Here is a 24548-nt window from a genome sequence, read left to right as displayed (position 1 = left end):
GCAGGACGGATACCGGACATTTCAGGGCCCGCCGGAGCCCCCACCCCCACCCGCACCCCGCGTCCGCCCGGGCCGACCGCCGGGAAGGGGCGTCCCGACCGCCCCCTGCTGCCCAAGGCCGGGAGCGCAGCGCCGCGGTCCTCGCGCAGGTGCGGGGCGCGGGCTGGCTCCGCCGGCGGGTGCCGCGCGGCCCCCAGCGCCCCCTCCCCGCGGCCGCAGATGCGGGGGCGAAGGAAGACGACCGGTCGCAGCACCAGCAGTTTATTGAGTCCTGGCCTGGCGTCCGGGGGCATCATCTCCAGGTCTCGGGCCCTCGGAGGAGCGCGGGCCGCGGCGCGGGAGGGGCCGGGACCCCGCGCGGGGCCCACCGGAGGGAGGGACGGCGCTCGGCCGCAAACGAAGCCCGAGCCCAGGCCCCGCGGCCCCGCCGGCTGCTCCTGGGCCCGCGCAGGACGCGCGCTAGGGACCCCCGGGGGCCGCCGCCCGCAGCGCGAAGAGTTTCTCCCAGCAGGTGGCGACGGCGTCCAGGGCGCGCACGAGGAGCCGCCTCCGGCCACGGCGACTCCGGGGAGGGCGCGTCTTGGGCCGCCGGCTCCGCTGTCGGGGAGGGGACGGTCAGCGAGCGCCCATGGTCCCTGCCGTCCCCGCCCCCACCCCCACCCCCAGGCTCGCGTCTGGCCCCTGGAGCTCCCAGACGGTGCCCCCGTCTGGGACAACGGAGTGACAACGGAGCTGTCACTGTGCCACGGGAGGCGCGGTGCGGCGGCGGGGGGGGGGGGCGCCCGTGTAAGGGGAGGGACCCGGCTGTGGGCCCGCGCACCTGGCTCAGCGTCCCGCAGTGGCGCCGCATCACCGCCTCGGTGCGCATGGCGACGGTCCACGCTGCCTTCTCCAGGGCCCCGCGGCGGCCCCGGGCCACCACCCCGCGCAGGGTCCGACCCAGGGACGCGATAGACAGTAGGATACCGTGCTCCTGGGGAAGGGAGGGAGGCAAGTGGGGGCTGGGGAGAGCCCTGTGGGGAGGCCCCCGGAGGGCAGGACTGGGGGCGTGGACTCCGTACCTTCTGGGCACTGCAGACCGCCCCCCCCAGGCCCCGCCATCCCGGGCCCGCAGCTCCAGTCAGGTTTTTGTGAATGAAAGGGAGGTGTGGGGAGCCTGGCCCCGGCCACTCTGCCCCTGGCCCAGCCTGCCTCACAGCTGCCTGCAGGTCCTCAAAGATGACGGCGCGGTAGTGGCGGAGCACGTCAGGGACGCTGCAGGTGCGGAGCCCCGACTGGCCTGGCGCCATTCCCAGCAGAGCCAGCAGGATTGCCCAGAGCGCAGGCCTGGGAGGCACCTGGAAGGGACTCGGCGTCAGGGTGGGGCGCCTGGGCCTGTGCAGGGGGCCTCCCCTCTGGCCACCCCTCAGGCAATTTGCTTCGGACAGTCCCCCAAGACAGCCATCCCCTGGGGTCTCGGAGCTGGTCTACAACTGTCCCCCAAGACAGCCATCCCCTGGGGTCTCGGAGCTGGTCTACAACGGAGCTGTCACTGTGCCCATTCAGGACTAGGCATGGATCTAGCAGGACAGGCAGGCAGTGGGGCCTGCACACCAGACAGCTCAGCGCTCATGCAGAGACCAGTGGGGTGGATGATATGGACACGGGGCAGGGCGCTGGGAAGGCAGGCCCACTGAGCCAGGAGGGGACAGGGGCTCCAGAGGCAGGAGCACAGGGCCAAGAGCCTGGAAGGCTGCGGGGCAGGGCTGACCTCGGTCTAGGGACAGCCTCTCCCCGGGCCATGCCTGAACTCATCCCCACACTTCCCAACACAACCCCCAGCAGAGCCAGGCTCTCCTCCAGATGAGCAGCCCCTACTCCCCAGAGCTCGGCTCACTTGGGGGTCCCCAGAGCAGGGGCAGAACTGACCTACTCCCACTGCTCACCAACAGATCCGTCACAACCAGCTCTCACAGCCATGGGAAATCGGGTACCCCTGCACCTGCAGCCCAACCAGGACAAGGCTGAGGGCTCAGAGCTCAAGGCCACACCCCTTTGGGAGGGGAAGGCTTGGGGAAACCCCCGGAGGCAAGGGAGGAAGGGGCCGCATTGTGGCCCCACCACCTTTCTCCAGGCCTCCCCCTCCAGAAGGGCCTGGCTGGGGGAGAAGCCCGCCCCCACCCAGAACCCCAAGCACCAAACTCGGAGAGCAGTTAGTTCCCAGACCCGGGGCCACACACCCACCCTTAGGCCCCCAGGCAAGAGTCCAACAGCCACTGGAAAATTAATCCTGCGAAGCCAGTGAGACGCAGGACTCGACTCCGCTTCCCGGACCAGGGGTGAGCCTGACTGAGCAGCACCCTGTCGGCAGAGCCCCGGGGGCGGCACTGGCAGGAGGAGCAGACTCTGTCTGTCCCGGCCCCTCCTCCAGGCTGCCCTCAGGCTTGCCCAGCCGGTCAGAGGTCCCAGCCAAAGCCAGAGCTGTGGGTGCTGAAGGGAGAGCCATGGGGGGCAGGCTGGCCATCTCCCAGCCCAGCCAGGAAGGACAGGGCGGCCCTGGCACCAGGAGGCTGACCTGGGGGGCCAGGAGACCCTGTCCTTCCCCACGCCCCCCACCCCCACGGGGAACAACAGGCAAGAGCACCCAGGGCCAGGTCTGGCAGGCCGAGGGGACCGGAACCGAGGGGGATTTCCCAGGAGGGCACAGAGGGTCACAGAGCCTCCCTCAGGCTGCGCTCCCTCCCCAGCCCTCCGCAGCGCAGCCGTGGGTGAGCCCCCTCGACTGCCCAGCGCAGCTCACCATGGGCCTCTCGGGGCGAGGCCCGCCCTCACTCCCGGCGGTGGGCCTTCCACATGACCCTGGGTCCTCAGGTAGGGAGTGCGGCTGCCACTCCAGGGCCTCCTGCTCCCGGCCTGGCCAGCAGGGCTTCCCAGGACAGGCTGTGGCAGGGCGGCGGGCGGCAGGCAGACAAGGCTTTTGAAGTTGGCTCCCCGGAGCACAGGAGGGAGGGAGCGGGAGGGAGGCCCCAGGATCCCAGCCCTCCCCTCCCTCCCCCCACCTCCTATCCAACTGCTTCTTCAGTGAACCTGCCCCTGGAGCCCGGCAGCTGCGGGCTCTCTTCCCACCCAGTGGGTCTCGGACTAAGCCACCAGCCCCAGGAAGATACGCTCCGCTGAGGTAGCGGTGGGGTGTCTGGTGGGCAGGGCAGGGCCCAGCTGCAGGGGTGGGGGCGGGCAGCCAGAAGAGGCCAAGGGCCTGTGCAGCCCTCCACGGCGGCCTTCCTCGGCGGTCAGTAGGTGCTGCCTCCTGGGAACCTGGCTGCCGGCAGGAGGGGAGGTGGGCCTAAGCCCCAGGCTCCGACACAGACACCGGCCCCCCGCAGGTCCCAGGTGTGGCACGTCCCAGGCTCCTCCTGCCGCTCAGCTCTCCTGGGCTGACAGGGTCTTCTGCCGGGGGCAGTCGTGGCCGCTTGCCAAAAAAGGCTCTCCCGGAGCTGGGCCACCACACCCCTGCGTGGCGGTGCCCAGCTGGTCATCCCTCCAGCCCGCACCGCAGACCAAGGGCAGCCTCCAGAAGCCAACGTGCCCTGAGCTGGAACTGAAGAAGCGTCAGCTACAGAAAACCCAAGGTCTGTTTTTTTCCTGGGGAGGAAAGTGGTCTCAGCACTTCAGAGCAAACGACCCCCGTCCAAAGGAGAAGATGACATTCACACCGGATGGTCCAGACGCAATGGAACTTTCCAAGGGCTCTGCAGAAGGCCTCACCTGACAGTGAGCTCAGAGGGGTGTGGGGGAGAAGGCATGTCCATCTCAGGGCACAGAAGGGTGCCAGCCACCCCCACGACCGTGGCCGAGTCACGGTTTCTGCCAGGGCCCTGGCTTCTATGTCTGTGTAGGAAATGGCCGGTCTTCAAGGTCTCCAAAGCTTCAGGACCCCGTCTTCAGTGTAACAGGCAGGGTCCCCCTCTCCTCCTCCAGGAGACGGAAGGAGTCTCAGTCCCCGTGAAGACCCTGTGAGCCTCCCCACACGGCTTCTCAGGCCTGGCCCTCCTCGGGCTGAGAAGAAGAGGAGGCATCTCCCCACCCACAGTCTATGAGGGGGACCCAGGCCACACGGGTGGTCTGCTGCCCACTCTGGGCTGGTGGCGTCCTTGGGCTCCCAGCACATCAGCGGTGGACCCAGCAGGGCCTGCGCTCTCCAGGCAAAGGTGCGTGTGCCTCAGGAGCAATGTCAAGGCAAGCGCTCCCCAACCCGGGCCACCCGGGGAGGGCTGAGCCATGGGTCGTGCCTGAGCCCCACCACGGGCCCCCTCATCCACGTCAGCCAGGGGCCATCTTCTCGCATGAACATGGGGGAGCAGCCGCCCGCGACTCTTCCCCACCCTGTACGGAACAACCAGCATCTCCTCTCCCTGGCCCACGGCCTCCCAGCAACCCACAGCCTCTGGCCACATGTCTGCACCCTTCTAAGAGAATCCGCTGGTTTCCAGATGGACAGAGCCCATCTGGGTCCAGAGCCCGAGCAAGGCCTTGGTCCTCACACAGCATTCGCAGTGAGAACACGCTGAGCCCCCCAGGTCACGCATCTTTCAACCCAGAGATATGCGCGGTTCTACGTGCTTCAGAGCAAAACTGCTGATTATAAATCAGCAAAAACTCATCCACACGCAAGTGAGAAAATCACGTCCTGGTAACATTTCCCTTCAGCACACACCCGAGGGGCCTCACAGTTACCCTCAGCAACACACTGTGGAAGGCATGTTAGAAGTGGGGCCTGGTGTCTGCATCGCTTAGGAAAGTTACCTACCCTGGCGGGCAGACCTGCAGGGTGCCCCCCACCCAAAGGGGACAAATGAGTCCCCAGGAGAGCCTGTCCCAGCTGCTCCCAGAACGTGACGTGCCCAGCCCCTTCTCCCAGGGAGGCACACAGCTTCCTCTGAGGGACAGAGGCCGTCTGCAAGTGGCCCCCGTGAAAACAGGAACCTCAGTGAGCCGCCTGGGGTCGCAGACCTGAGTCTGCTCGTGGGGGGAGGCGGCGCGGAGAAAACCTGCAGGGCACCAACCCGGACACACTACCTGGAAAACTTTTAATTAAAGAGCAGGACAGACAGCTCAGGGCCCCACCACTCCATACTCCTGCACGTGCTGCCCCAAGGGCCGCGGCCACAGGGCCTGGAAGGGCCATCAGAAGGTGTTCCTGATGTGGGCCGCCACCAGCACGAGGATCTCCCCGATCTTCCTCTGCCAGTTGGCGATGTCCTTGGACACAGCGCACCACAGCTCCCCGTGCCGGGGCTCGGCGTTCTCACAGCGCCTCCTCACCTCCTCTCGCTGCTCCTGGGCAGGGACCAGCGGGCATGCGAGTCAGGCAAGCCCCCTGCGTGGCCCACCACGCTCACCCAGCTCCACAGGCACGGGCCTGGCTGGGGGCAGAGCCATCTTTCCCCTGTGTTCATCGAGATGGTCCCTCCGCCAGGGGGCAAGCCCCACCACACGGACCCTCCCCAGAGCTGATTTCAGCACACATGGGCGGAGCCAAGTCCAGCCCATGTCTGTGCCATGCCCAATTGCCCCGAGCCTGCCTTCTCTGCACAAGGCACTGCCCCGATCCCACGTGGCACAGCTCCCACCTCCTGTGGGGACCCCAGGACAGCCTATCCCCCACCCCCACGAGCACAGCTTTGACAGTGTTTAGTGCTGGGGGCGGCGGGGACGAGCGGCTGCTGCCTAGGCTTCCCAGCACGCTGCCCCCCGGCTCATGTGTAGGACAAAACTCGCTGGGGCACGAGGTGAATCTTTAGGGCCTGAACGCCACCCCCATTGCTACTGTGAGGCCACACTCCAGTCGCTGGCCACCGTGTGCGGCGCCTCACCTCTGTACCGTGCTGCAGCTCAAACTTGTAGAAGAAGGCCCAAGCGTCCCCCAGGTCCGAGTCGATCTTGACCGTGCGGTGGAACCACTCCCTGGCCTTGGTGATCTTCCGCTCACTCCAGAACAGCCTGTCCGGAAGCATCGGTGCGGGGACCCGTAAGTGGTGTCGTCTAGGTGCCTGAGCGGTGCTGGCCAGCGTAAGCCACAGAGGGCCCGGGCACGGCCCAGCCCTGGCCTCCTCTGGCTACAGCTCGCCCGTGCGAGAGGCGGACAGCGAGTCCAGGGCCTGTGGTGGCCAGCAGACTCTGCCCCTCTCCCTGGCGAGCCCCCAGGCTCCCGACAGGAGGGCCGAGGAATGGCGCCTGGCTCCCTGGGGGTCGCTCCAAGTCACTAACCTTCAGCTGTCCTTCAGGGGTCTAAACAGCTATTTCTTAAAAAACCCACACACAAGAACTTGGTTCCTGTAAGTCATTACCTTCCTCTGGATGAAACACTAGAGGATCAACGTAAACCTGACAAAAACCTAAATTAAGGCTTTGATCAGAGAAAGTGAAGTTTCAACCTGCTCGTCAATAGACACCTTCGGGGTCATTCTGCCCACCTCTGGCCGCCTCCGGCAGGACCCAGCCCACCTGACAAGACTTGGGTCAGCCCCAGGTACCTGAACCCGCAGCAGACGCGGACATCCGAAAACCAAGCCCATGCTAGAAGCCACGAGCGAGGAAGTTCGGAAACCAAACGAGGACCCGTGAGCACCCTCCCAACACGCCAGTGCAGGCAGGAGGGGGAGCGGGGTGACCCTCTGACTGCCCGGAGCTCCAGGGGGCTGTTCCTCAAGCCCCTCTGGCCCCATAGCCACAGGCCCCAGAGCAGCGCCGGCACCGCCCGCACCACCAGCCCGAGGGTCAGGCAGCTGCTTGGACCAGCCTCAGTTACAACACAGAGTGATTTTGTGCCCTGATAGCTTGATTGTTTTTTAAGCCTTGTGGTATTCTTAATTGCTCGATGTTAGATAAACTATGACTTAAAGAGCACAAACCCTGATAGCAGGTACGCAGAACAGCAACCTAAGAACAGCAAGGAGTGACTTATTGACTTTGCAAAGCCTTTTACGAGGGTTTATGGCCGCCCTATCAGGGAGTCATACATAACAGTCACTCCCGGAGGCGGAAGCACAGGCAGGAGGGAGGGGTCCCCAGCGGGCTCAGGCTGGGCCTTAGGAGCTGGTGGGTGGGAAGCCTCCACGCACGGTGCCCTCAGCTTCGCAGCGGCTGGCGACATGCCCTGCAGGACCCGAGGGAGTAGGGCCCGTACATTCCCCTGGGGTAGGCCAGACTCTGGCTCTGGGCGACGGCAGCACGCGGGAGCTCCAGGGCCACACGTGCTGCCTCCCCGAGGTGAGGCCTGAGCAGCAGTCCTGGGAGCCCAGTCAAGGCTCTTCCTGATGACCGTCCACCTCAAACCAACCAGTCACCTCCCAGCCTCCTCTGAACATACCCAACCCCCACCCGGCTCTCAGGCCCCCCAAGCACCAGCCACAATGTCACTCGATCTTCCCAAGGCCCTGCCCTGCACACCAAATGGCTCCCCAGGACGCTCCTGACCCGGCCCTGGACACTCGAGCTGATGGAGTGGGGTCACTGGGGTCACTCCTCTTGCTCTCAGGCTCACGCACCCCGGAGGAACGATGGTCTCCAGTCCATGCATCTCTGCGCCCCCAGGCAGACTGACTGGGCCTGACAGACAGACCCTGGACCGTCCTTGAGGTCACCAAGGTGAAGCTCTCTGCTTTCTCCCTCCCATGAGAAAACCCGCCCAGAGCCCCTTGCTCTGCTTATTACTTCAATTCTGTGTGGACCAACGTGAGCAGGTTTGTCTCCTACAACTCAGGACAGTGCAGGCGTGAAGTGCCACTTTAAAAGTGCCAGTCCCATCAGAAGGATCAGGATGGAAGGAAGGAGGCCGGGCCCAGAGGAAGCTGCCCGTTCGTGGTCAGGGTCGGCCTCGGCCATCGGGTCAGCACAGGGCTGCATGGCCTCTGCCCACAGACAGGGCTGCTCTGGGTCAAAGAAAAAGTGCTTTACCATGGAGCTCTGGTGGCCAAGGACTCTAAGAGGTTCCATCAGGTCCCAAGGGTCAGCCACCCCCCGAGGAACCCCCCACTCACTTGGCCACAGCCAGGAGGACGTGGGGGTCGTGCTCACACTTCTTCAGGGCATCCACGCTCTTGGTCTTCCTCTGGGGCCTTGCCTCAAGAAAGATGGCTTCCGACCACAGGACACCTGCGATTCAGACACAAGGACACCACCACTCGGACCCCGCCTCTGCTGGCAGAAGCGACCTGTCCACGAGCAGGCTACCCCAAGAGGGGTTGGCCAAGACCCTAACCCGGGGTGTCCTCAGACTGCGGCTAGGTCTTCCCACATGTCTGCCCACGGGGCCTGCCTAGAGAGAGCCACACAGGCTGCCCTGCCCGCCCGCCGCACAGCAGCCCCAAGGGCACAGGCCCGACCACTCTCCGGCAGTGACCGGGCTGGACGAGCTCCAGACCTGTGAGATTCACTCCCGCCAACTCTGTAATTCCACATCCGGGGGTTCACCAGGACAAAACGAGCAGAAATGCTAGTAAAGATTCAAACGGACCGACGGGGGAGTGGCATACTTCTGGTATACCCACATGGGTACATTTTATGAAGCCACTAAAAAATTTACTTTCTTGAAGATTTGGGTGGCTCAGTCAGTTAAGCAGCTGTCTTGAGCTCAGGTCATGATCTCAAGATCCTGGGACTGAGCCCCAACTTCAGGAGTCTGCTTCTCCCTCTGCTTCCAGCCTGCCCTCCTGCTTGTGCTCTCTTTGCCTCTCGCTGTCTCAAATCTTAAAACAAATAAAAATTTTTTAAAAATTTTATTTACTTATTTGACAGAGAGGTCACAAGTAGGCAGAGAGGTAGGCAGAGAGAGGAGGAAGCAGGCTCCCTGCTGAGCAGAGAGCCCGATGCGGGACTCGATCCCAGGACTCTGAGATCATGACCTGAGCCGAAGGCAGAGGCTTAACCCACTGAGCCACCCAGGTGCCCCCAAATAAATAAAATCTTAAAACAAAACAAAACTTTCAGCTTTTAAAACAAGGCACAACACTAAACATAAAAGAACTTCCGTTGTATACAGTAACACACACTGTAATAGCACAAATAAGCTAAAAGCAACAATTTCTCAGTAGTGGACTTACAGTGGATTTTTAAAAAAATTACTTTTGAGTAATCTCTAGACCCACTGTAGGGCTTGAACTCACAAGCCGAGATCAAGAGTCGGAAGCTAAACTGACTGAGCCAGGGGCCCCTACAGATGATTTTTAGTATCTTTTTTTAACTCCAAATGCGTTCATGCTACAGGTACATTTAGATGCAGGGTGAGATCATGGAAATTCGGTTCAGAAGAAAAAGCAATGGGGCGCTTCAGAACAGGAAGTCAAAGTCCCCCTGCCGAGCACTGGAGACCAGGATCGGGTCTGCAAGAGCACGGAGAGCTGGAACTTTGACCGACGACACACTTCACGAACACTTCTGAGCCTGAACCCTGCTCCCTCAGGAAATGCCGCCGCCGGGCCGGCCCGGGAGCCAGGGGGCCGCTTACCGGAGCTGGGGCACTCCTGCAGCGCCTTGGCCATCAGCGTGTTCGCGATGTTCTTCAGCCCCGCACGGTACTCCAGCCTGACGGACTCCAGCCTGAGGAACGGGGCCCACAGAGACGGTCGGGCACCCACGCGTGCAGCCCCAGGACAAGCCCAGCTGCAGTTCCGAAGTTCCCGGGACGCCCCGGGGCTGGGGCTCCCAGCCCGGCCAGGTGGAGCTCTCCCGCCAGAGAAGCGAGGCACTGGTGCCCGCCCTCCCCCGCTATGAGGGCCCTCAGCGGCCACCGCCACAGCCAAGGCCTGGGAGCCCGACATCACGCAGGCGCGAGGAAACACGTGCAGGACGAGGGTCCGGCCGGCAAGCCATCGTCGCCGGGGTGGGGAGCACCACATCAGTGGTGTCCAGGACCTGCCCATCTTTCTGGGGTCTCCTTTGGGAACCGCCAGGCCCCAGCCCTGACATTATGAGCCCTACACAAGCCCTCTCCGTGAGCACAGCCGAAGGTCATCCTCGCCTGACCTCCTGTTGGCTCCTTAAAGCCTCCTCTACACCTCCCCTCTGCTGTGGGGTCTGCCTCCCTGGCCGCATCCAGCCGGCTCCCCCATCGTTAGCTCCTGGCTCCCCTGGGCACCTTCTGCCAGAGCACCCAACTCTCCACAGGCCAGTCTGAGTGTCCAGGCCGAGCGCTCCCAAGGCAGGAACTGAGCCTCCTCACGGCCAGCACCTGACCCCCTTCCCCTGGGCCCGAGCCGGAAACGCTGCAGCGCAGGAGCAACTGTGGGCCGATGGCCCATCGGAGGCCGTGGGGCCGCCGGGACGCACCACAGGCCTGGGTTCTTTGGGTTCTTCAGGCGCGACTTCTCCAGGATGGCCCGAGCTCGGGTCAGCTGCCCAACCTTCTCCTCCAGCCGAGAAAGCAGGAGCCACAGAGGGGTGGAGTGCGGACATTTCTTCAACTACAGACAACAAAGACAAGCAGAAGTGGGCTCGGTGGGTGTCAGGGAGGGGTAGTGAGAGCTACGGCCAGCCCCTCAGGCTGGGATGGGTTGCGTGTGTGTGTCGGGGGGCACGCGCTTACATCCACAGAGACCTGCCCGTTTCATGCCTGGGTGTGGGGCTTTATGTGCATTGCCGGGGCGTGTGCATGCGTGCATACGGGGAGTGTACACGGCAGCCCTTACGTTAAGTGTGGTGCGACCCACGCTTCCCTGCATGCAGGGCACGAAGTTTCGCAGGAGGAGACACATAGGCCTGAGTGAGGGTTCCAGGGGTTCTAGGTCTCGCCCTGCTGCCACTCTCCTGGCTGGGGCCCAAGCGAGTCACTGAGCCCCGGGCCTCCCATTCCCACACCAGGGGAGACAAACGGCACCCTGGAGCCTGGGGTCCTGTCTGCAAGGGCCAGTTCTGAGGGGCCTCCCGAGCCCCAGGCTCACCCCCTGGCCGTGGGCCTCCCGAGCCCCAGGCTCACCCCCTGGCCGTAGGCCTCCCGAGCCTTCTCCGGCAGCTCTTCCTGCTCCTCGATCTGCCCCTTCATCATCCACAGCTTGGGGAAGTCCTCGTAGTGCTTCAGAGCCTCCTCACACAGCTCCTGGGCCGCCGTGAGGTTCCCCAGCACCCACTCCAGCTTCACGGACTTCATGAACACCTGCGCGGCAGGCCCGCCGTCAGACGGCCCCCGTCCCCGCACCCACCGCGTGTCTGGATGGCACGGTCACCTCCCACGCAGGGCCCGGCCCGGCCAGGCGCCCCCCACCGGGGTGACCCTGGCTTCACGCCACGGCTCCCCTTAAACGCCATCGGCCCCGCCGTGCCCCACAGACCTTTGTGAGCGGCTTCCCGTGCCCTGCATCGCATCTCAAAGTCCAGGGTGAACCACCAAGACTACAGTACCGTGGCCTCAGCGGGCACCTCACACCCTCCTGAGGCCAGAGGCCTCGGGGACCCTGGGGGCCCTGCGCAGCCCGCTCACCCGGGCAGTGGGCGCGCTGCTCCGCGCCTTGGCCAGCAGACGCCGGGCTCGCTCGTATTCGTTGTTCTCAGACTCCAGCTTCACGGCGGCCAGCCAGATCTCCTCGCTGTTGGGGTTGGCCTGGAGGGAGAGGGCAGCAGTGTCAGGAGGGACCCGCACACAGGAGCAGGGCTAGGTCACTCTTGATCAAGAGCAGGCAGCCTGGGCCTGGGCTGGGCCTCGCTCTGTTGCGGGACGCTCTGATCCAACCGTCTCCAGGGCTAACAGAAGACAAAGTCGGGTCTGGCCCCAAAACGATGACCTACCTGAATACAAGCCAGCCCACTTTGCAGGCGCCCAGGCAACAACACTGATAGTGGCAAAGCCGTTTTCCCAGGGGCCTCTCGAAACCACCGGTGTGCATCTGCCACACCTACCCCCTCCCAAGCCTGGTGACAAGGCACTGGCCATCGCAGTGTGTCCAGGGGCAGGAAGGAAGGATGCCCAGGGATCACGGACGGTGTGGATGGTTCCCACGGGCTAGGACTGGGCCTCATGCAGAATCCAGCAGACCCAGGAGTGGGGTCCTCACGGCCTCCAGAAAGCACAGCCACCCACCAGCCACACTTGCCTGACTGCATCACAGACCCGGCAGGCAGCCCCAGGGGGACCAGCAAGGAAAGGGGAGCCACCCGGAGGGGGGTACTGGGGACAAGCAGCAGCGTCCAGGCATAAGGCAGGAGAAGCTGTGAGCAGGAATCTCAACACGTAGCTGTCCTCCAAAGGACAGCAGAAAGTCAAAGGCCAGACACAGGCCAGGCCCCTCTCTTGGCCTTTACTCAAGGAAGGACAAATATCATTCTCACGCTCGCCAGGGTTGCAACAACAAATGGACATTCACGCTGGACTCAGCAGTTTATAAAAACGCAAACTGTAGGGGCGTCTGGGTGGCTCAGTGGGTTAAAGCCTCTGCCTTCAGCTCAGGTCGTGATCCCAGGGTCCTGGGATCGAGCCCCGCATCCGGCTCTCTGCTCCGCGGGGAGCCTGCTTCCCCCTCTCTCTCTGCCTGCCTCTCTGCCTACTTGTGATCTCTGTCTGTCAAATGAATAAATAAAATCTTTAAAAAAAACAAACGCAAGCTGTGAGCACTGAGTGAGCGACAGAAGCGTGGATCGCTGTGTCGCACCTTCCTCACACCACCAGAACACTGAACAGTAACTCTCCGGGAATGAGAACCTCGAGGACTTCAGTGCGGCTGCAAACTGCTGACACTGAGCTCATGCCCTTAGCCGCCACGAGCCCGGCCGGGCACAGCTGTCTGGGCGCAGCTCCACCCGCATGAGGGGCCCGGCTGCACCCAGCGGCCTGTGGGCAGAGTGTAGGGACCAACAACCGCGCTTCCACGCAGGAAAGAGGTCAACACTGTGCTCTTCTGTGGGGAACGGCGGTCTCTGGTGACTGCTCCACTCACTGGAGAATGCCACCTGTTGGCCCCACGTTCTACGTTCTGGGACGTGTAGCTTGTGGTTCCAGTGAGCAGCCATGACCGAGAGGCAGGTCCACTAGCTGGCTGTTCTCCCACTCTTGGGAGCCCTGGGACCCCAGCTGCCTGTAGAGCACCCCAAGTTGGGTGCATCCTGACCATACACATCCCCTCTCTTAGGCCAGCTCCCACTGATGAGCAGGGGGAGGGCTTTGGGTCACGTGCTCTCTGGAGCCCTCAGTCCCCGACAGGCCCTGGGTGGGGGTTCAAGTGCACACTTCCCCTGTGGCCCAGCTGGCGCCCCAACCCACCTGGAAGGCTAGAGCCAGGATGCTCCTCGCCGCGGGTACATCCCCCGCCAGCCACTTGGACTTGGCGCCCATAAGCCACAGCACCTCCGCTTTGGGGCAATGGGCCACAGCCCTCTGCAGCAGCGCCTCCAGGGACTCCCTGGAAGACAGGGGGCCACAGTCACCGCCAGGGCACGCGGGGCGCTCACGGCCTCAGCGGGGGTGCTGAGAAGGGAGTTCCTGCTCCAAAGTTCGGCGCGGTCAATGATTCACCGGGTTTTACGATGCGAGAGGGTGGGGAGATCTTCTCTCTCCATAAAGGCTCTCAAAGTAACTACTCAAGAGGGTGCTACAAAGCAAGGCATTGTTACAGGGCAAAGCCCGATGGAGGGACTTCTCGGGGGCCCTTTTATGGTCGGGTGTCCTGAGGAGAAGGGTGACTTCACGGTCCGGGTGACAGGAGACCTCTTTTCATCTATAACCACAGATCCGCCGATAAAGATTATGACCCCGAACCCTCTCTTCGGCGTCCAAAGAAACTGTCTGACCGGAAAGCAGTTCCTTCGGTCACTGCCGAGCGAGATGACGCCAGCCCGGCTACCCGGTGCGAAGCCCCTGGCGCTCACACAGCCGCCGGCCCTTTGCTGCAGCGCCGGCCCTGGTGGCCGCTGGGGCCTCGAGGGCAAGAGGACGGACTCGCTCTGTGTGGAGTGAAGCCCGCGGAGGACACCGTGCTTCCCAGACAACCAGGCCCACAGACTGGGAGCGCTCCGCCGCCTCGCGCCATTCCATTCCGGGAGTCCACCGGATGGGAAGGGTGCCGGGGGCGGCGAGGGAAGTGCCCTGAGCCCAGGACCAAGGGAAGCAGTGCGGGGAGGCACACACCCACAGACCACGGGGCCAGGAGAGGCCCTGCTCGGACCTGGCGTGTCCCAGGTGAACTTGCACAGGGGTGAGCCAGGAGTCATCTCAACACATCCCCAGACGAGTTAATTCCCAACCACCCAAGCAGATGGTGGGAGTGGGGAGGAGACAGACGCCTCAGTGACACCCCAGGGACAGACACCCTGAGCAGACTGAGATTTGGCAACGCCAGGAAAGGAAAAAAGCGGGGCCTCGGTGGGCTCCCAGCAGAAGCCTGCAGAAATCAGCGAGGCCTGCCCCCCGCGAAGCACCCGAGCTCAGGGAAGAGCTGCAGAGGGCAGAGGGTCTGGTGCCCCAGAGAGGCACCCCTGAACACCAGAAATTGCAACACCTAATTTAATCGGCAGCTACGGCCAATAAGGCGGACCCAAAGCTTTTTTCAATTAAAGAATACAATTAGAGAAAACTGTCAAGGACCTCCTCAGAGCACAAAACAAGCCCAAACCCCCAGTCAGCACAGCTTTAAATGAAAACCATGCCTGCCTGGGCGCAGACGCCATGCCGCCCACACTGCTGGAGCTGGTGCTGGCGCAGACAAGGGGCTTCGGGCCCCTGCCTTGTCCCAGACACCCCCTGGTCGCCAGGCACCCACCAGCTTGGTGGCAGGCACGGCCGTGGAGAGACACCCTCGGTGGCTCAGACTCTCAGCTACACAGCAGTGAGGACCCTATCACAGAAGGGGCCACAGAAGGGCCCAGCCTCCAGGGCCGCAGAAGCCTCCACCCCTCACCGCAGAGAACCGGATCGCAGAGGGAGGCCCTCGTCCGCCTCTGGGGACGTGAGGGTTACGTTCAGCTCGGCCCCAGCTGGGGTCAGAAGCTCCGTGGGCACGCAGGGGTGGAGGGCCCGCCCGCACCGGGGGCCCCACCGTGTACCTGGTGCCATGGTTCTTCTCGAAGTACGCAGCCCGCAGCCACACGCTCTTCTTGCTGGGGAACACCTGCAGGGCGTAGGCGTAGATGGCTCGTGCACACTCCAGCGCGTTGTGGGCCACACACTAGGGCGGAGAGACGGGCGTGAGAGAGGCCAGCCCAGCACAGGCGTCCGAGCAGGAGGCCCAGGCGGCCGAGCAGGAGGCCCGATGGCATCTGCTCGAAGTCACAGCATGGGAGGACCAACGAGAAACCCGGTCCAGGAGAAGGATGCCCGGGAAGACGGGCACGGGAAACACCCAGGGCCACCGTGGGAGCCGCTGCGGGGGGACAGCAGCACCAGCCGCCAGCGGGGGAGGCCAGCTGTGTGACCACAGACCACACACATGGGCTCCTTCACCAAAACGAGGTGTAGCACAGCGCTTCCGTGACACAAGATAGGCTTCTGAGCAACTTGTAACACGGGCGGTCACAGAGACAGAGCAAGCGCCTACATACGGGAGCACGAGTGGCCGCGGGTTCCGGCCGCTCCATAGCCCTCTGGAGCCCCCGAGCCACACGCGGCCGGGGGGCTGGGGGGAGGTGTACTTTTTTTTTTTTTTTAAGATTTTGTTTATCTATTTGGGAGAGAGAACAAATGAGTGGGGTGGTGGGACAGAGGGTGTGGGAGAAGCAGGGAGCCCGACGTAGGACTCGGATCCCAGGACCCTGGGGTCAGGACCTGAGCCGAAGGCAGAAGTCTGACTGAGCCCTCCAGGCGCCCCAGGACACGTGTATTTTAACACAATAAAAAATGCAGCACAGGGGCTCCTGGGGGGCTCAGTGGGTTAAGCATCTGCCTTCGGCTCAGGTCCTGATCGTGAGCCCCACATCGGGCTGCCTGGCTCAGTGGGAGCCTGCTTCTCCCTCTCCCACTCCCCCTGCTTGTGTTCCCTCTCTCGCTGTGGCACTGTCAAATAAGTAAACAAAATCTTTAAAAAAAAAAAAAAAAACGCAGCTTAAAAAAGAACGAACCCATCCACTCAAACAGACCTACCATAAACACATGTCACTCAAGAATGACTTTATTCCCTGGTAAGCATCAAGCAACACACGAACCAGGCACTATCTGTGGTGATCACGTCTCTAGATGGTCACAACCCAGGGACACCACTGGGACAGGCTGACAGCTGGGGTCGCGGAGCCTCACACAGGAGACAGGCCAGCACGCAGCTCTCCCACGCGGTGCACACGCAGGAAGCACTCTCGTACCGAAAGGGGTTTTGTATCTTGAGGTAAGCGAAAAGCCACTAGGAAGCACGTCAGAAACAAAGTTTTGCAACAGTGATCATCAGAATGGCACAGACAGACCCAGACAGGCCGCCCCTGAGGCCACCACCCAGATGGACAGCTGCGTCCTCGCCGAGAGCCGCAAGCAGGCCTCCTGCTGCTCAAAGACCGCCAGCGTGGAAATGGGTGTGGAGGACTCAAAGAGCAGGGACACAGCTAAGACCTCCTTGTTCAGACCGGGTTGCTCCTTGGCCACATGGCCTCAATCTGACTCAACCACCACAGAAACCAGGAAGGGCCCTGTCTTGGGCATGTCCTGACCAGCAGCGCCTGGAAAAGTGAGGGTGAGACCCCACACAGACGGGTCTACACCCCTCCCTGTGGCTTCTGACCAAGATCCTGAGGGCAGTTAGTTCAGCCGCCAGGATCACGTGACAACCTGCCCAGGGTCTTGGGTGTGGGTGACCTGGCCAGTCCCGGAGGGGTGGAGTACCAGGAAAACGCTCGGAGCTTCGAACACAGAGACTCCACTCTCCCTCCGGAAGCCCGCGGCCCTGTGACAGCTGTGCTCGCTCCGGGACACAAGCAAGAGCCAACAAAGAGAAGTCTGCAGCGGCTCGTGGGCTTCTGCTCTCACAGTCCGACAACTGCAGGGCGACGCCCCCCACCCCGGACTCCCTGGGCCTCTGATGCTGTCAAGGACAACACGGAAAATCAAAGGAAGTGGAGCGTTTAACGCCACACGCAGGATAAAAAGGAGCTCAACCACCAGGGACTGGGACTCTCTTGCGCCGTTCAGGGTTTTCCTCCAATGCACAGACTGAACGTGTGTGTTATGGGATTCTTTCTACTTTGCGTCTTGACTGTTCCATCTTGAGAAGCATTTAAAAATCATCTTTGGCCTGTGTCTTGCACTCGCTAAACAACCAAGAGTGTATTCACTGTGCACAAGTCCGTACGTCGGTCACAGGCCCCAGAAAAGGACGTCGCGGCCGGCCCCTGTGCTCGGGGTCAAGGCACGCATAGCCTTCGAGAGGCGGTTAGGTGAGCTCCACACAGGGGAGGCCAGCAGGCAGGGCAAAGCCGTAGAACGGAGCCGGGATCCTTCGTCTCTGCTAATGTAAGGGAGCAAATACCCAGTGAACCTGGAGCAGAGGAAAGCTCTTCCTGACCGCAGAATTCCAACGAATAAACACTAACGCTATGTAGAAGACACACTACTTAGAAAAGCACCGCTTGGCAAATACCACAGTAGTAACCAATACAGGACGAAAACCTCATTAACGGACCTACAAACTAGTAGGTCAAAGTTTGACAAGAAACAGGAAGTTTAGTCTCAGAGTGTCTCCCCACAAAGCACCTATTAATTACAAAGGACAAGAAGAGCAACCTTCCAGTGGAGAAATCTGACAGACGCCACTTGAGCTGGCTGGCGCTGAAGGGGTACCTAACCTTCCAACACGGCCAGGAGGACCCAACGTCCTGCCGAGATGCAAGCCTCAACCCCACAGTGCGGAAACGTCACGGAGACCTGAATCAGGGGCACTCCACGGCGCCACTGGCCTGTCCCGACAAAAGCCAGTCTCATGAGAAACAAAGGCAGCCCAGAGCCCCCGCAGGTATCGGGCCTTGGAGGCCTGACGGCGTCCCCCTGGGCAGCTACCATGCCACAGCACAGAGGGGCCTTTCCTTCTGCTAACAGGACGCCCAGGAGGGTGATGGATGACATTTGGAGAAGGTCTGCAAACTACTTAACTGTACGATACCCACGTGATTTCGATTCTGCCAGTTGTGCTGAGACTGTGTGAGAAAACATCCTCTAGCACACACTGGACTTAGAGGAAAGGGGCCACGGCCTCTGCAGCACGCTCTCACATACTCAGGAGATGTGGGTGTGTGAGTATGGCTGGAGAAGGCAGACATGGCAAAGTGGTCAAATGTGGGGGAGTCTGCGTGAAGGGCATGTAAGAATTCTTCGGACAGTTTCGTGACTTCCCTGTAAATCTAAAATTATTTCAAAGTAACAGGGTAAAAAATAAGGAGGCCACAATTAAGGCACAAAGTACCTAAAATGTATATTGATTTTGACCCCATGCTCTCTTCTCTAGAAGCCTATTCTAAGGAAAGAATCTCAAAGCAGGCGAGAGTTCCTTATGCCAACTGTTCTCCGAACTGCAGTCTACAACAGAAGCCACGGCGCAGGGGACGGGAGACAGCGGTGAGAGCTCTGTGGGCTCCCGCTCCACACCAGCTCTTCGCGGCACAGCGTCTGCCCGCCCAGACCGCTGCACGTTGGAGGTGTGCGAAGAGTGGCTCCCCGGCAGAGCCGGGGGAAGAGAAAACTCGATTCCTACAGCCGCAGCTACACTCAAACGTCAGCAGCTCAGAAGCACTCTCGGCGGCCCGCGCCCCGCACACGGCCCCGGCTGGGAGCCGGACTCACGCTGTCAGCATCTTCCATCCACGTGTGCTTCCGGTCTTCCTCCTCGATCCCGATGCCAATCACAGCACGCATGACGGCCTGGCAGGTGGCCACACTCCCAGCCTTGTCACACTCCTCGGCATCCTGAAAGAGGGACACAGAGCGGTAGCCCAGAGCCACAGGTGCCCGACGAGGACTAGGGGCTGCGCTAGTCCTGCGGGCTGAGGACCCAGAGGGCCTCCGCAGTGCGGGCGGGCAGGTGCGCACAAGACTCCGATGCCTGCCAGACTCTGCCACAGCCCAGCCACCAGGGTCTGCTCAGTCACCGCGTACCCGCCCCCGCCACCCAGCAGATAAGCGCCAAATACCCGAGGACTTGCCAAAGCTCCTCTATCTGCTCAACAAACATTACGTGAGCACCTACTGTGTACGAAGTACCGTAGCGGATGGCTCAGGGGCTGGCAGGTTCTTACAAAGAAAAGAAACTTCTCAAGGAAGAGGAATCAAGCCGAGCTCACTAACATGTGTCTGCTGGTCTGAACTCAGGATTCAAAATGGACAAAAGAAAGAAACAGTCTAACCAGAACAGACGGGGTGTGAGGGGAGAGCCTGGCACACGGGTGCCAAGAGAGAAACCCAGAGGGACCCATCAGGCAGGCGGGCGGGTGGCCCCAGGACTGGACTTTGGGAAGCAGGTCTCAGGACGTGCAGACAGCACAGCTGTGGGTCTACAGCTGAGACGCAGAAATGTCACGGAAGCCTCTTGTACATCAGCCAGGGAAGGACCAAAATGCAATCGGGCAAAGGACATGAAACACACAGTTCTCCAGAAAACAAAACTATAAGTGACTTTTAAACATGAGAGAAGAAGCTGTTCTTATTATTTTATTTTTTTTTAGATTTTATTTATTTATTTGACAGACAGAAATCACAAGCAGGCAGAGAGGCAGGCAGAGAGAGAGGGGGAAGCAGGCTCCCCGCTGAGCAGAGAGCCCGATGCGGGGCTCGATCCCAGGACCCTGATATCACGACCTGAGCCGAAGGCAGCGGCTTAACCCACTGAGCCACCCAGGCGCCCCCCTATTTTTCTTAAGTACCATTTTATACACATCACATCAGCAACACAAAAACGCATGCCAACACGTGTATGGCTGAGGTGGGGACACAGACACTCCCACACGACTGAGGAGTGCACGTGGACAGCCCCCAGAGGGCAATTTCATGTTCGCCATCAAAGTAAGTAGTACAGGGGCGCCTGGGCAGCTCAGCGTGTTAAGCCTCTGCCTTTGGCTCAGGTCATGATCCCAGGGTCCTGGGATTGAGCCCTGCAACGGGCTCTCTGCTTGGGAGAGGGAGCCTGCTTCCTCCTCTCTCCCTCTGCCTACTTGTGATCTCTCACTCTGTCAAATGAATAAATAAAATCGTCAAAAAAAAATACATTGACCTAGCAATGCCACTTTAAGTAATTCCTCTTAAAACTATGTTTCCATATGTGCAAAACGGCCTCCAGAGCGGGACACTTTCATAGCGCTCTTTGCAACAGGAAAGGGTAGAAACCACCCTCTTCTACCTCCTGACAAGAGATTTACGATACATGGTCAGGGAAATGCAGGAGACCTGCTGGACGTGCTGACCCAGCTGAACTCCCTGCTCCTGAGACAACCACCGCCCCAGACAATATCATGAAATGGGGGTCGCTGAGACACTGGATGTGGGTAGCAAAGGGGTGTGAGGGCTGAGACCCAGGAACAGACCAGAGGAGCCCCTGTGGCTCCAGCACACAGCCCAGAGGCCATCCAGGCCACAGTGCAGGGAGGGGAACCCAGGCAGCGCCAGTGGAGGAGGCAGAGCCCAGCCCCAGAAGCACAAGGAGCAACCAGTACACAGGACCAAGCACCAGAGAGGAGGCGCAGGGGAGGACGCTGGCGCGGGGCTCTGCAGAGGGCCGCCCGGGAGCGTTCACGGAGCGCCAACACAGCATGAGTGCTTGGAAAGAACCCCAGAGGATCAGCGCAACCCTCGGAGATCACACGGAACCAGGAACAGTGCCTGTTTCCACCAGCCAGACCGGAAACCCCCAGGAGAAACAGGTCACTGGGCAGAGTGCACAGAGAGTGCACAGACCTCCATTGGCCGACGATCCCTGACTGTCCCAAACCCACTACTGCTGGGGCTCAAACCAGCAAAGCTCTGAAGCAAAAGCCAAAGGGTCAAAGGTCCAGAAACACAGCTGCACTCCAACAGAGGAGTCCAGGGCATTTACAGGGTGCCAAGATGCCTAGCACCCACCAAGGGAAAATTCACCGTGTCTGGCAACAAATCAAAGATCACCAGTCACACAAAGAAACAAGAAAACGCAACTTGGAATGAAAGGAAATGTATCCAACAGAATCCATCCCAGCCTGACAGAGGCGTCAAGAGTTCGGAGACTAGGGCACTAAAACAGCTGAGATCACTGCATTCCATGTGCTCAAAACATCACGCAGAAGCAGCAAACAAATCTAACATTTCATGTTAAAAATGAGAAACAGGTTTTTTAAAGGATTTGTTATTTTTAGAAAGAGAGAACATGAGTGAGAGAGCCCAAGTGGGAGGAGGGGCGAAGGGAGAGGGAAAATCAGGCAGACCCCGCACTGAGCACGGAGCCCGAGGTGGGGCTTGATCCCAGGACCCTGAGATCCTCACCTGAGCTGAAACCAAGAGTTGGACACTCAGCTGACTGAGCCACCCAGGCGCCCTGGGAGAGACATTTTTAAAAGACCAAAATTAAATTCCTAAAAATGAAAAAGACAAGATCTGAGGTGGAAACCCCCCTGAACAAGATGAACAGCAGCTCACACTTTGAGAACAAACCTACAGAAGTGATCCAAAATAAAATGGTCAGGAAAAAGAATTAGTCTTTAAAACATGACCAGAGCATCAATGAGCTCCAGAACCAACACAATATTCAACTGGAGAACCTAGATACTTCCTCCTAAGATCAGGAAGGAGACAAAGATGTTGGCTGTCCCCACCTGAGGTCAACACTTCACCAGAGGTTCTAACCCAAGACAATTAGACAAGAAACAAAAAGGCATTCAGAATCGCAGGGGTGGGGGCGGGGAGGGTGCGCAGGCAGGAAGAAGTGAGATTATATAGGCAGATGGCATCACCTCGTATATAGAAAATCCTAGAGAATCCATGAAATCTATTATGATTTAAATTTCAAGGTTATAGAATATAAGCTCAATATTCAGAAAGTGACCGTATTTCCATACACCAACAATGAACTAACTAAAAATGACATTAAAATTCCACTTACAGGGGCGCCTGGGTGACTCAGTGGGTTAAGCATCTGCCTTTGGCTGAGGTCATGGTCCCAGGATCCTGGGATTGAACCCCGCATCAGGCTCTCTGCTCAGCAGGGAGCCTGCTTCCCCCTCTCTCTCTGCCTGCCTCTCTGCCTACTTGTGATCTCTGTCAAATAAACAAATAAAATCTTAAAGAACAAAAAAAGATTTTATTTATTTATTTGACAAAAAGGAACACAAGCAGGGCGCGCGGAGGCAGAGGGAGAAGCAGGCTCCCCGCTGAGCAGGGAGCCCGATGCAGGGCTCAATTCCAGGACCCTGAGATCATGACCTGAGCCGAAGGCAGACGCTTCACTGACTGAGCCCCCCAGGTGCCCCAAGATGAGGGAGTTCTTCTGGGAAATAACAGAGAAGAGAAGACAGCAGAGGTGTACCTCTGAAGTACTCCAAAAAAAGGAATGTCAACCTAAATTCTATACCCAGGGAAAATATCTTTCAAAAACAGATGACCTCGTAAGAGCTGGAAGAATCTACCATCGGACCTGCAGGGCAAGAAGCACCAGTCTCAGCAGAAGAAAGAAGACACTGGCTGGACAGGTGGGTCTGCACAAAGGGAGGAGGCATCAAAACCATAACCACGCGTAACCACACGTAACCACGGGTAACCACGGGTAACCACGCGTAACCACGTGGCTAAAAACACCAAACACATCAAGGGGCTGAATCTCAATGATTAAATTTTAGAGGAACATGCAAGGCCTTGCATTCAGGATTAAAAAAAAAAAAAAATTGCCTAAACACAGAAAGGGGCCAAGTGGCTTAATACCCATAAGAGAAAGAGGAAAGAGTAGGGGCTCTGATCCAAAGGGACCCCAGGAATACAGCAGCACCACTTGAGGCCCTCCTGCCCCCAATGGGAACAGTTCAGCTTGGGGGCTGTTCCGAGAATGGTAATCCGATGTGTGGCGGGGTGCAGGAGGCCTGAGACCATCTTCCCAGGGCCAAGGGGCAGTAGGTGAAGCAAGGAGCCTTGCTCTGTAGGGCCCTTCATGGTGGAAGGGAGCAGATCACTGTGAAGAAGCACTTTGCCCTCGGCGGACTATACTTCAGGCAGGGCCCCCCCAGGAGACGGGGGGCCTAGGCCCAGAGAGCTCACAGGGTGCAAGTGGAAGGCAGGAAAGGTCACCTGTCCTGGAGGCTGGATCAGAAGATCTCCAGACACTAGCCACGGGCCTATCGTTCTCCTTACATTGTATTATTTCTACTTGCAAAGTGGTACTACTCCCCAGTGCCCATACACAGAAAATTCTTTAGGAGCATCCAACCCCAAGATGTAATCAAAGTGCCAACTCTACCAAAACCGAGGTCATGCTCACATAAGGAAAAGCCACACATGCCTGCTTCCCCAGCATGCAAACCCTCAGGTACTATCCAGCAGCCCCTACCCTAGGAGAGACCCCAACGTGCATTTTCAAAGCAGACACCAGGACACCTGCTCGCAGTGGGGACCCCCACCGCCTGACCTCACCTGGATCCACTGCTCACGGTTGATCTCCACGCCGTTGGCCCGCAGAGAGGTGATGGCTCGGTCAATGATCTTCTCTACCATCTGCGTGTTCCCGTTGGCCTCCTCCAGCTTGGCGGCCGTGATCCAGATGTGGCGGTCAGTAGGGATGTTCTCACGGGCCTTATTCAAGACCTTGCGGGCGTTCTCATAGGTCTCTAGCCTCGCCAGAGCGAGCCAGAGCTGTGTGGACGGAACACCAGCAAATGAGAGGACAGTACTCAGCACAACCGCCAGGTCAAATGGTGAGCCGACCACTGGCCCACAGCACTTCCACAAAATCCTTCCTTCCTTCCCTTTCTTTTAGATCTTACTTACTTGAGAGCAGCACGAAAGAAAGTGGGGTGGGAGGGGCAGAAGGAGAAGGGAAAACCTCAAGCAGACTCCACGCCGAGCACAGAGCCCAACGTGGGGCTCGATCTCGTGACCCTGAAATCACGACCTGAGCTGAAACCAAGAGTCGGACAGTCAACCGACTGAACCACCCGGGTGCCCCTTTCTAACAGCTCTCGTGGATCCTTTCAACAGATTCCACAAATGTGTACCACGTTTTCACTGCTCTGGTAACTGTTCGCTATGTTTCTGACTTAGTGACTCTGGTGAACACGAGACGTTGACAGATTCTCAGTCACAGGTTTCAGACAGCAGTTGGCTACCCGTACACAGCACGGCAGACCCACTCCAGGGGCTGGACAGAGCAGAAGCAGGACGCGACTGCTGACTTCACAAGGACACACGGGTGTTCAGCCTTCTGGGGTTGAACTCCCTAGCTGTTGATTCTGCAACGTCTCATCACCAAAAATGTGTATGGGCTCTATTCACTTTTACATAAATAAAGATTAATTTTGCTTGGAGAATTTCACAATACCTCTGAGGATAATTAAGGACATAATGGATATCATAAAACCAACTCTAAAAATCACTGCACAGAATGTCGTGAACCTGAATGTTTGAAACTAAAGAAATCCAACCAGGGGCGCCTGCGTGGCTCAGTGGGTAAAGC

General features: G+C 59.6%; 2 protein-coding genes across 3 annotated transcripts in view; both read right to left on the bottom strand.

The window, feature by feature from the left end:
* Positions 1-245: 245 nt before the first annotated feature.
* On the bottom strand, positions 246-4941 carry LOC309872406 (uncharacterized protein C20orf204). 2 transcript variants are annotated; one of them, XM_082746541.1, is made up of 5 exons: positions 2780-4941; positions 1926-1981; positions 1062-1337; positions 821-973; positions 246-597 (listed from the first exon to the last, which is right to left on the bottom strand). In XM_082746541.1, the coding sequence occupies exons 3-5, from the start codon at positions 1287-1289 to the stop codon at positions 460-462; spliced, it is 519 nt and encodes a 172-aa protein (XP_082602667.1). In that variant the 5' UTR covers positions 1290-1337; positions 1926-1981; positions 2780-4941; the 3' UTR covers positions 246-459. The 2 variants fall into 2 exon arrangements, with proteins under 2 accessions (XP_082602667.1, XP_082602666.1); XM_082746540.1 differs by lacking the exon at positions 1926-1981.
* A 104-nt stretch (positions 4942-5045) lies between these two features.
* The window catches only part of PRPF6 (pre-mRNA processing factor 6), a 37386-nt gene continuing 17883 nt past the window's right edge, over positions 5046-24548 (bottom strand). The window contains exons 11-21 of the mRNA XM_082746437.1: positions 23510-23728; positions 18713-18835; positions 15004-15125; positions 13226-13364; positions 11453-11572; positions 10952-11128; positions 10306-10439; positions 9485-9576; positions 8019-8133; positions 5853-5979; positions 5046-5316 (exon numbers count right to left, since the gene is read on the bottom strand). Of these exons, the coding sequence (XP_082602563.1) occupies positions 5164-5316; positions 5853-5979; positions 8019-8133; positions 9485-9576; positions 10306-10439; positions 10952-11128; positions 11453-11572; positions 13226-13364; positions 15004-15125; positions 18713-18835; positions 23510-23728 (1521 nt within the window). The 3' untranslated portion in view covers positions 5046-5163. The remainder of the gene's footprint in view (positions 5317-5852; positions 5980-8018; positions 8134-9484; positions 9577-10305; positions 10440-10951; positions 11129-11452; positions 11573-13225; positions 13365-15003; positions 15126-18712; positions 18836-23509; positions 23729-24548) is intronic.

This window comes from Mustela nivalis, assembly GCF_964662115.1.
Source record: "Mustela nivalis genome assembly, chromosome: 8".
NCBI classification, from domain to species: domain Eukaryota; kingdom Metazoa; phylum Chordata; class Mammalia; order Carnivora; family Mustelidae; genus Mustela; species Mustela nivalis.
Note: the sequence above shows the minus strand (reverse complement) of the source record. Positions and strands in the feature narration are given on the sequence as shown.

Bases quoted from the DNA above. Each gene is read 5' to 3' on its own strand.
- LOC309872406 (XM_082746540.1), bottom strand. The intron at 974-1,061 runs GTACGGAGTCCA...TCCCTTCCCCAG, and splicing joins CGGTCTGCAGTGCCCAGAAG to GAGCACGGTATCCTACTGTC. The intron at 598-820 runs GTGCGCGGGCCC...CCTCCCCGACAG, and splicing joins ACTGCGGGACGCTGAGCCAG to CGGAGCCGGCGGCCCAAGAC.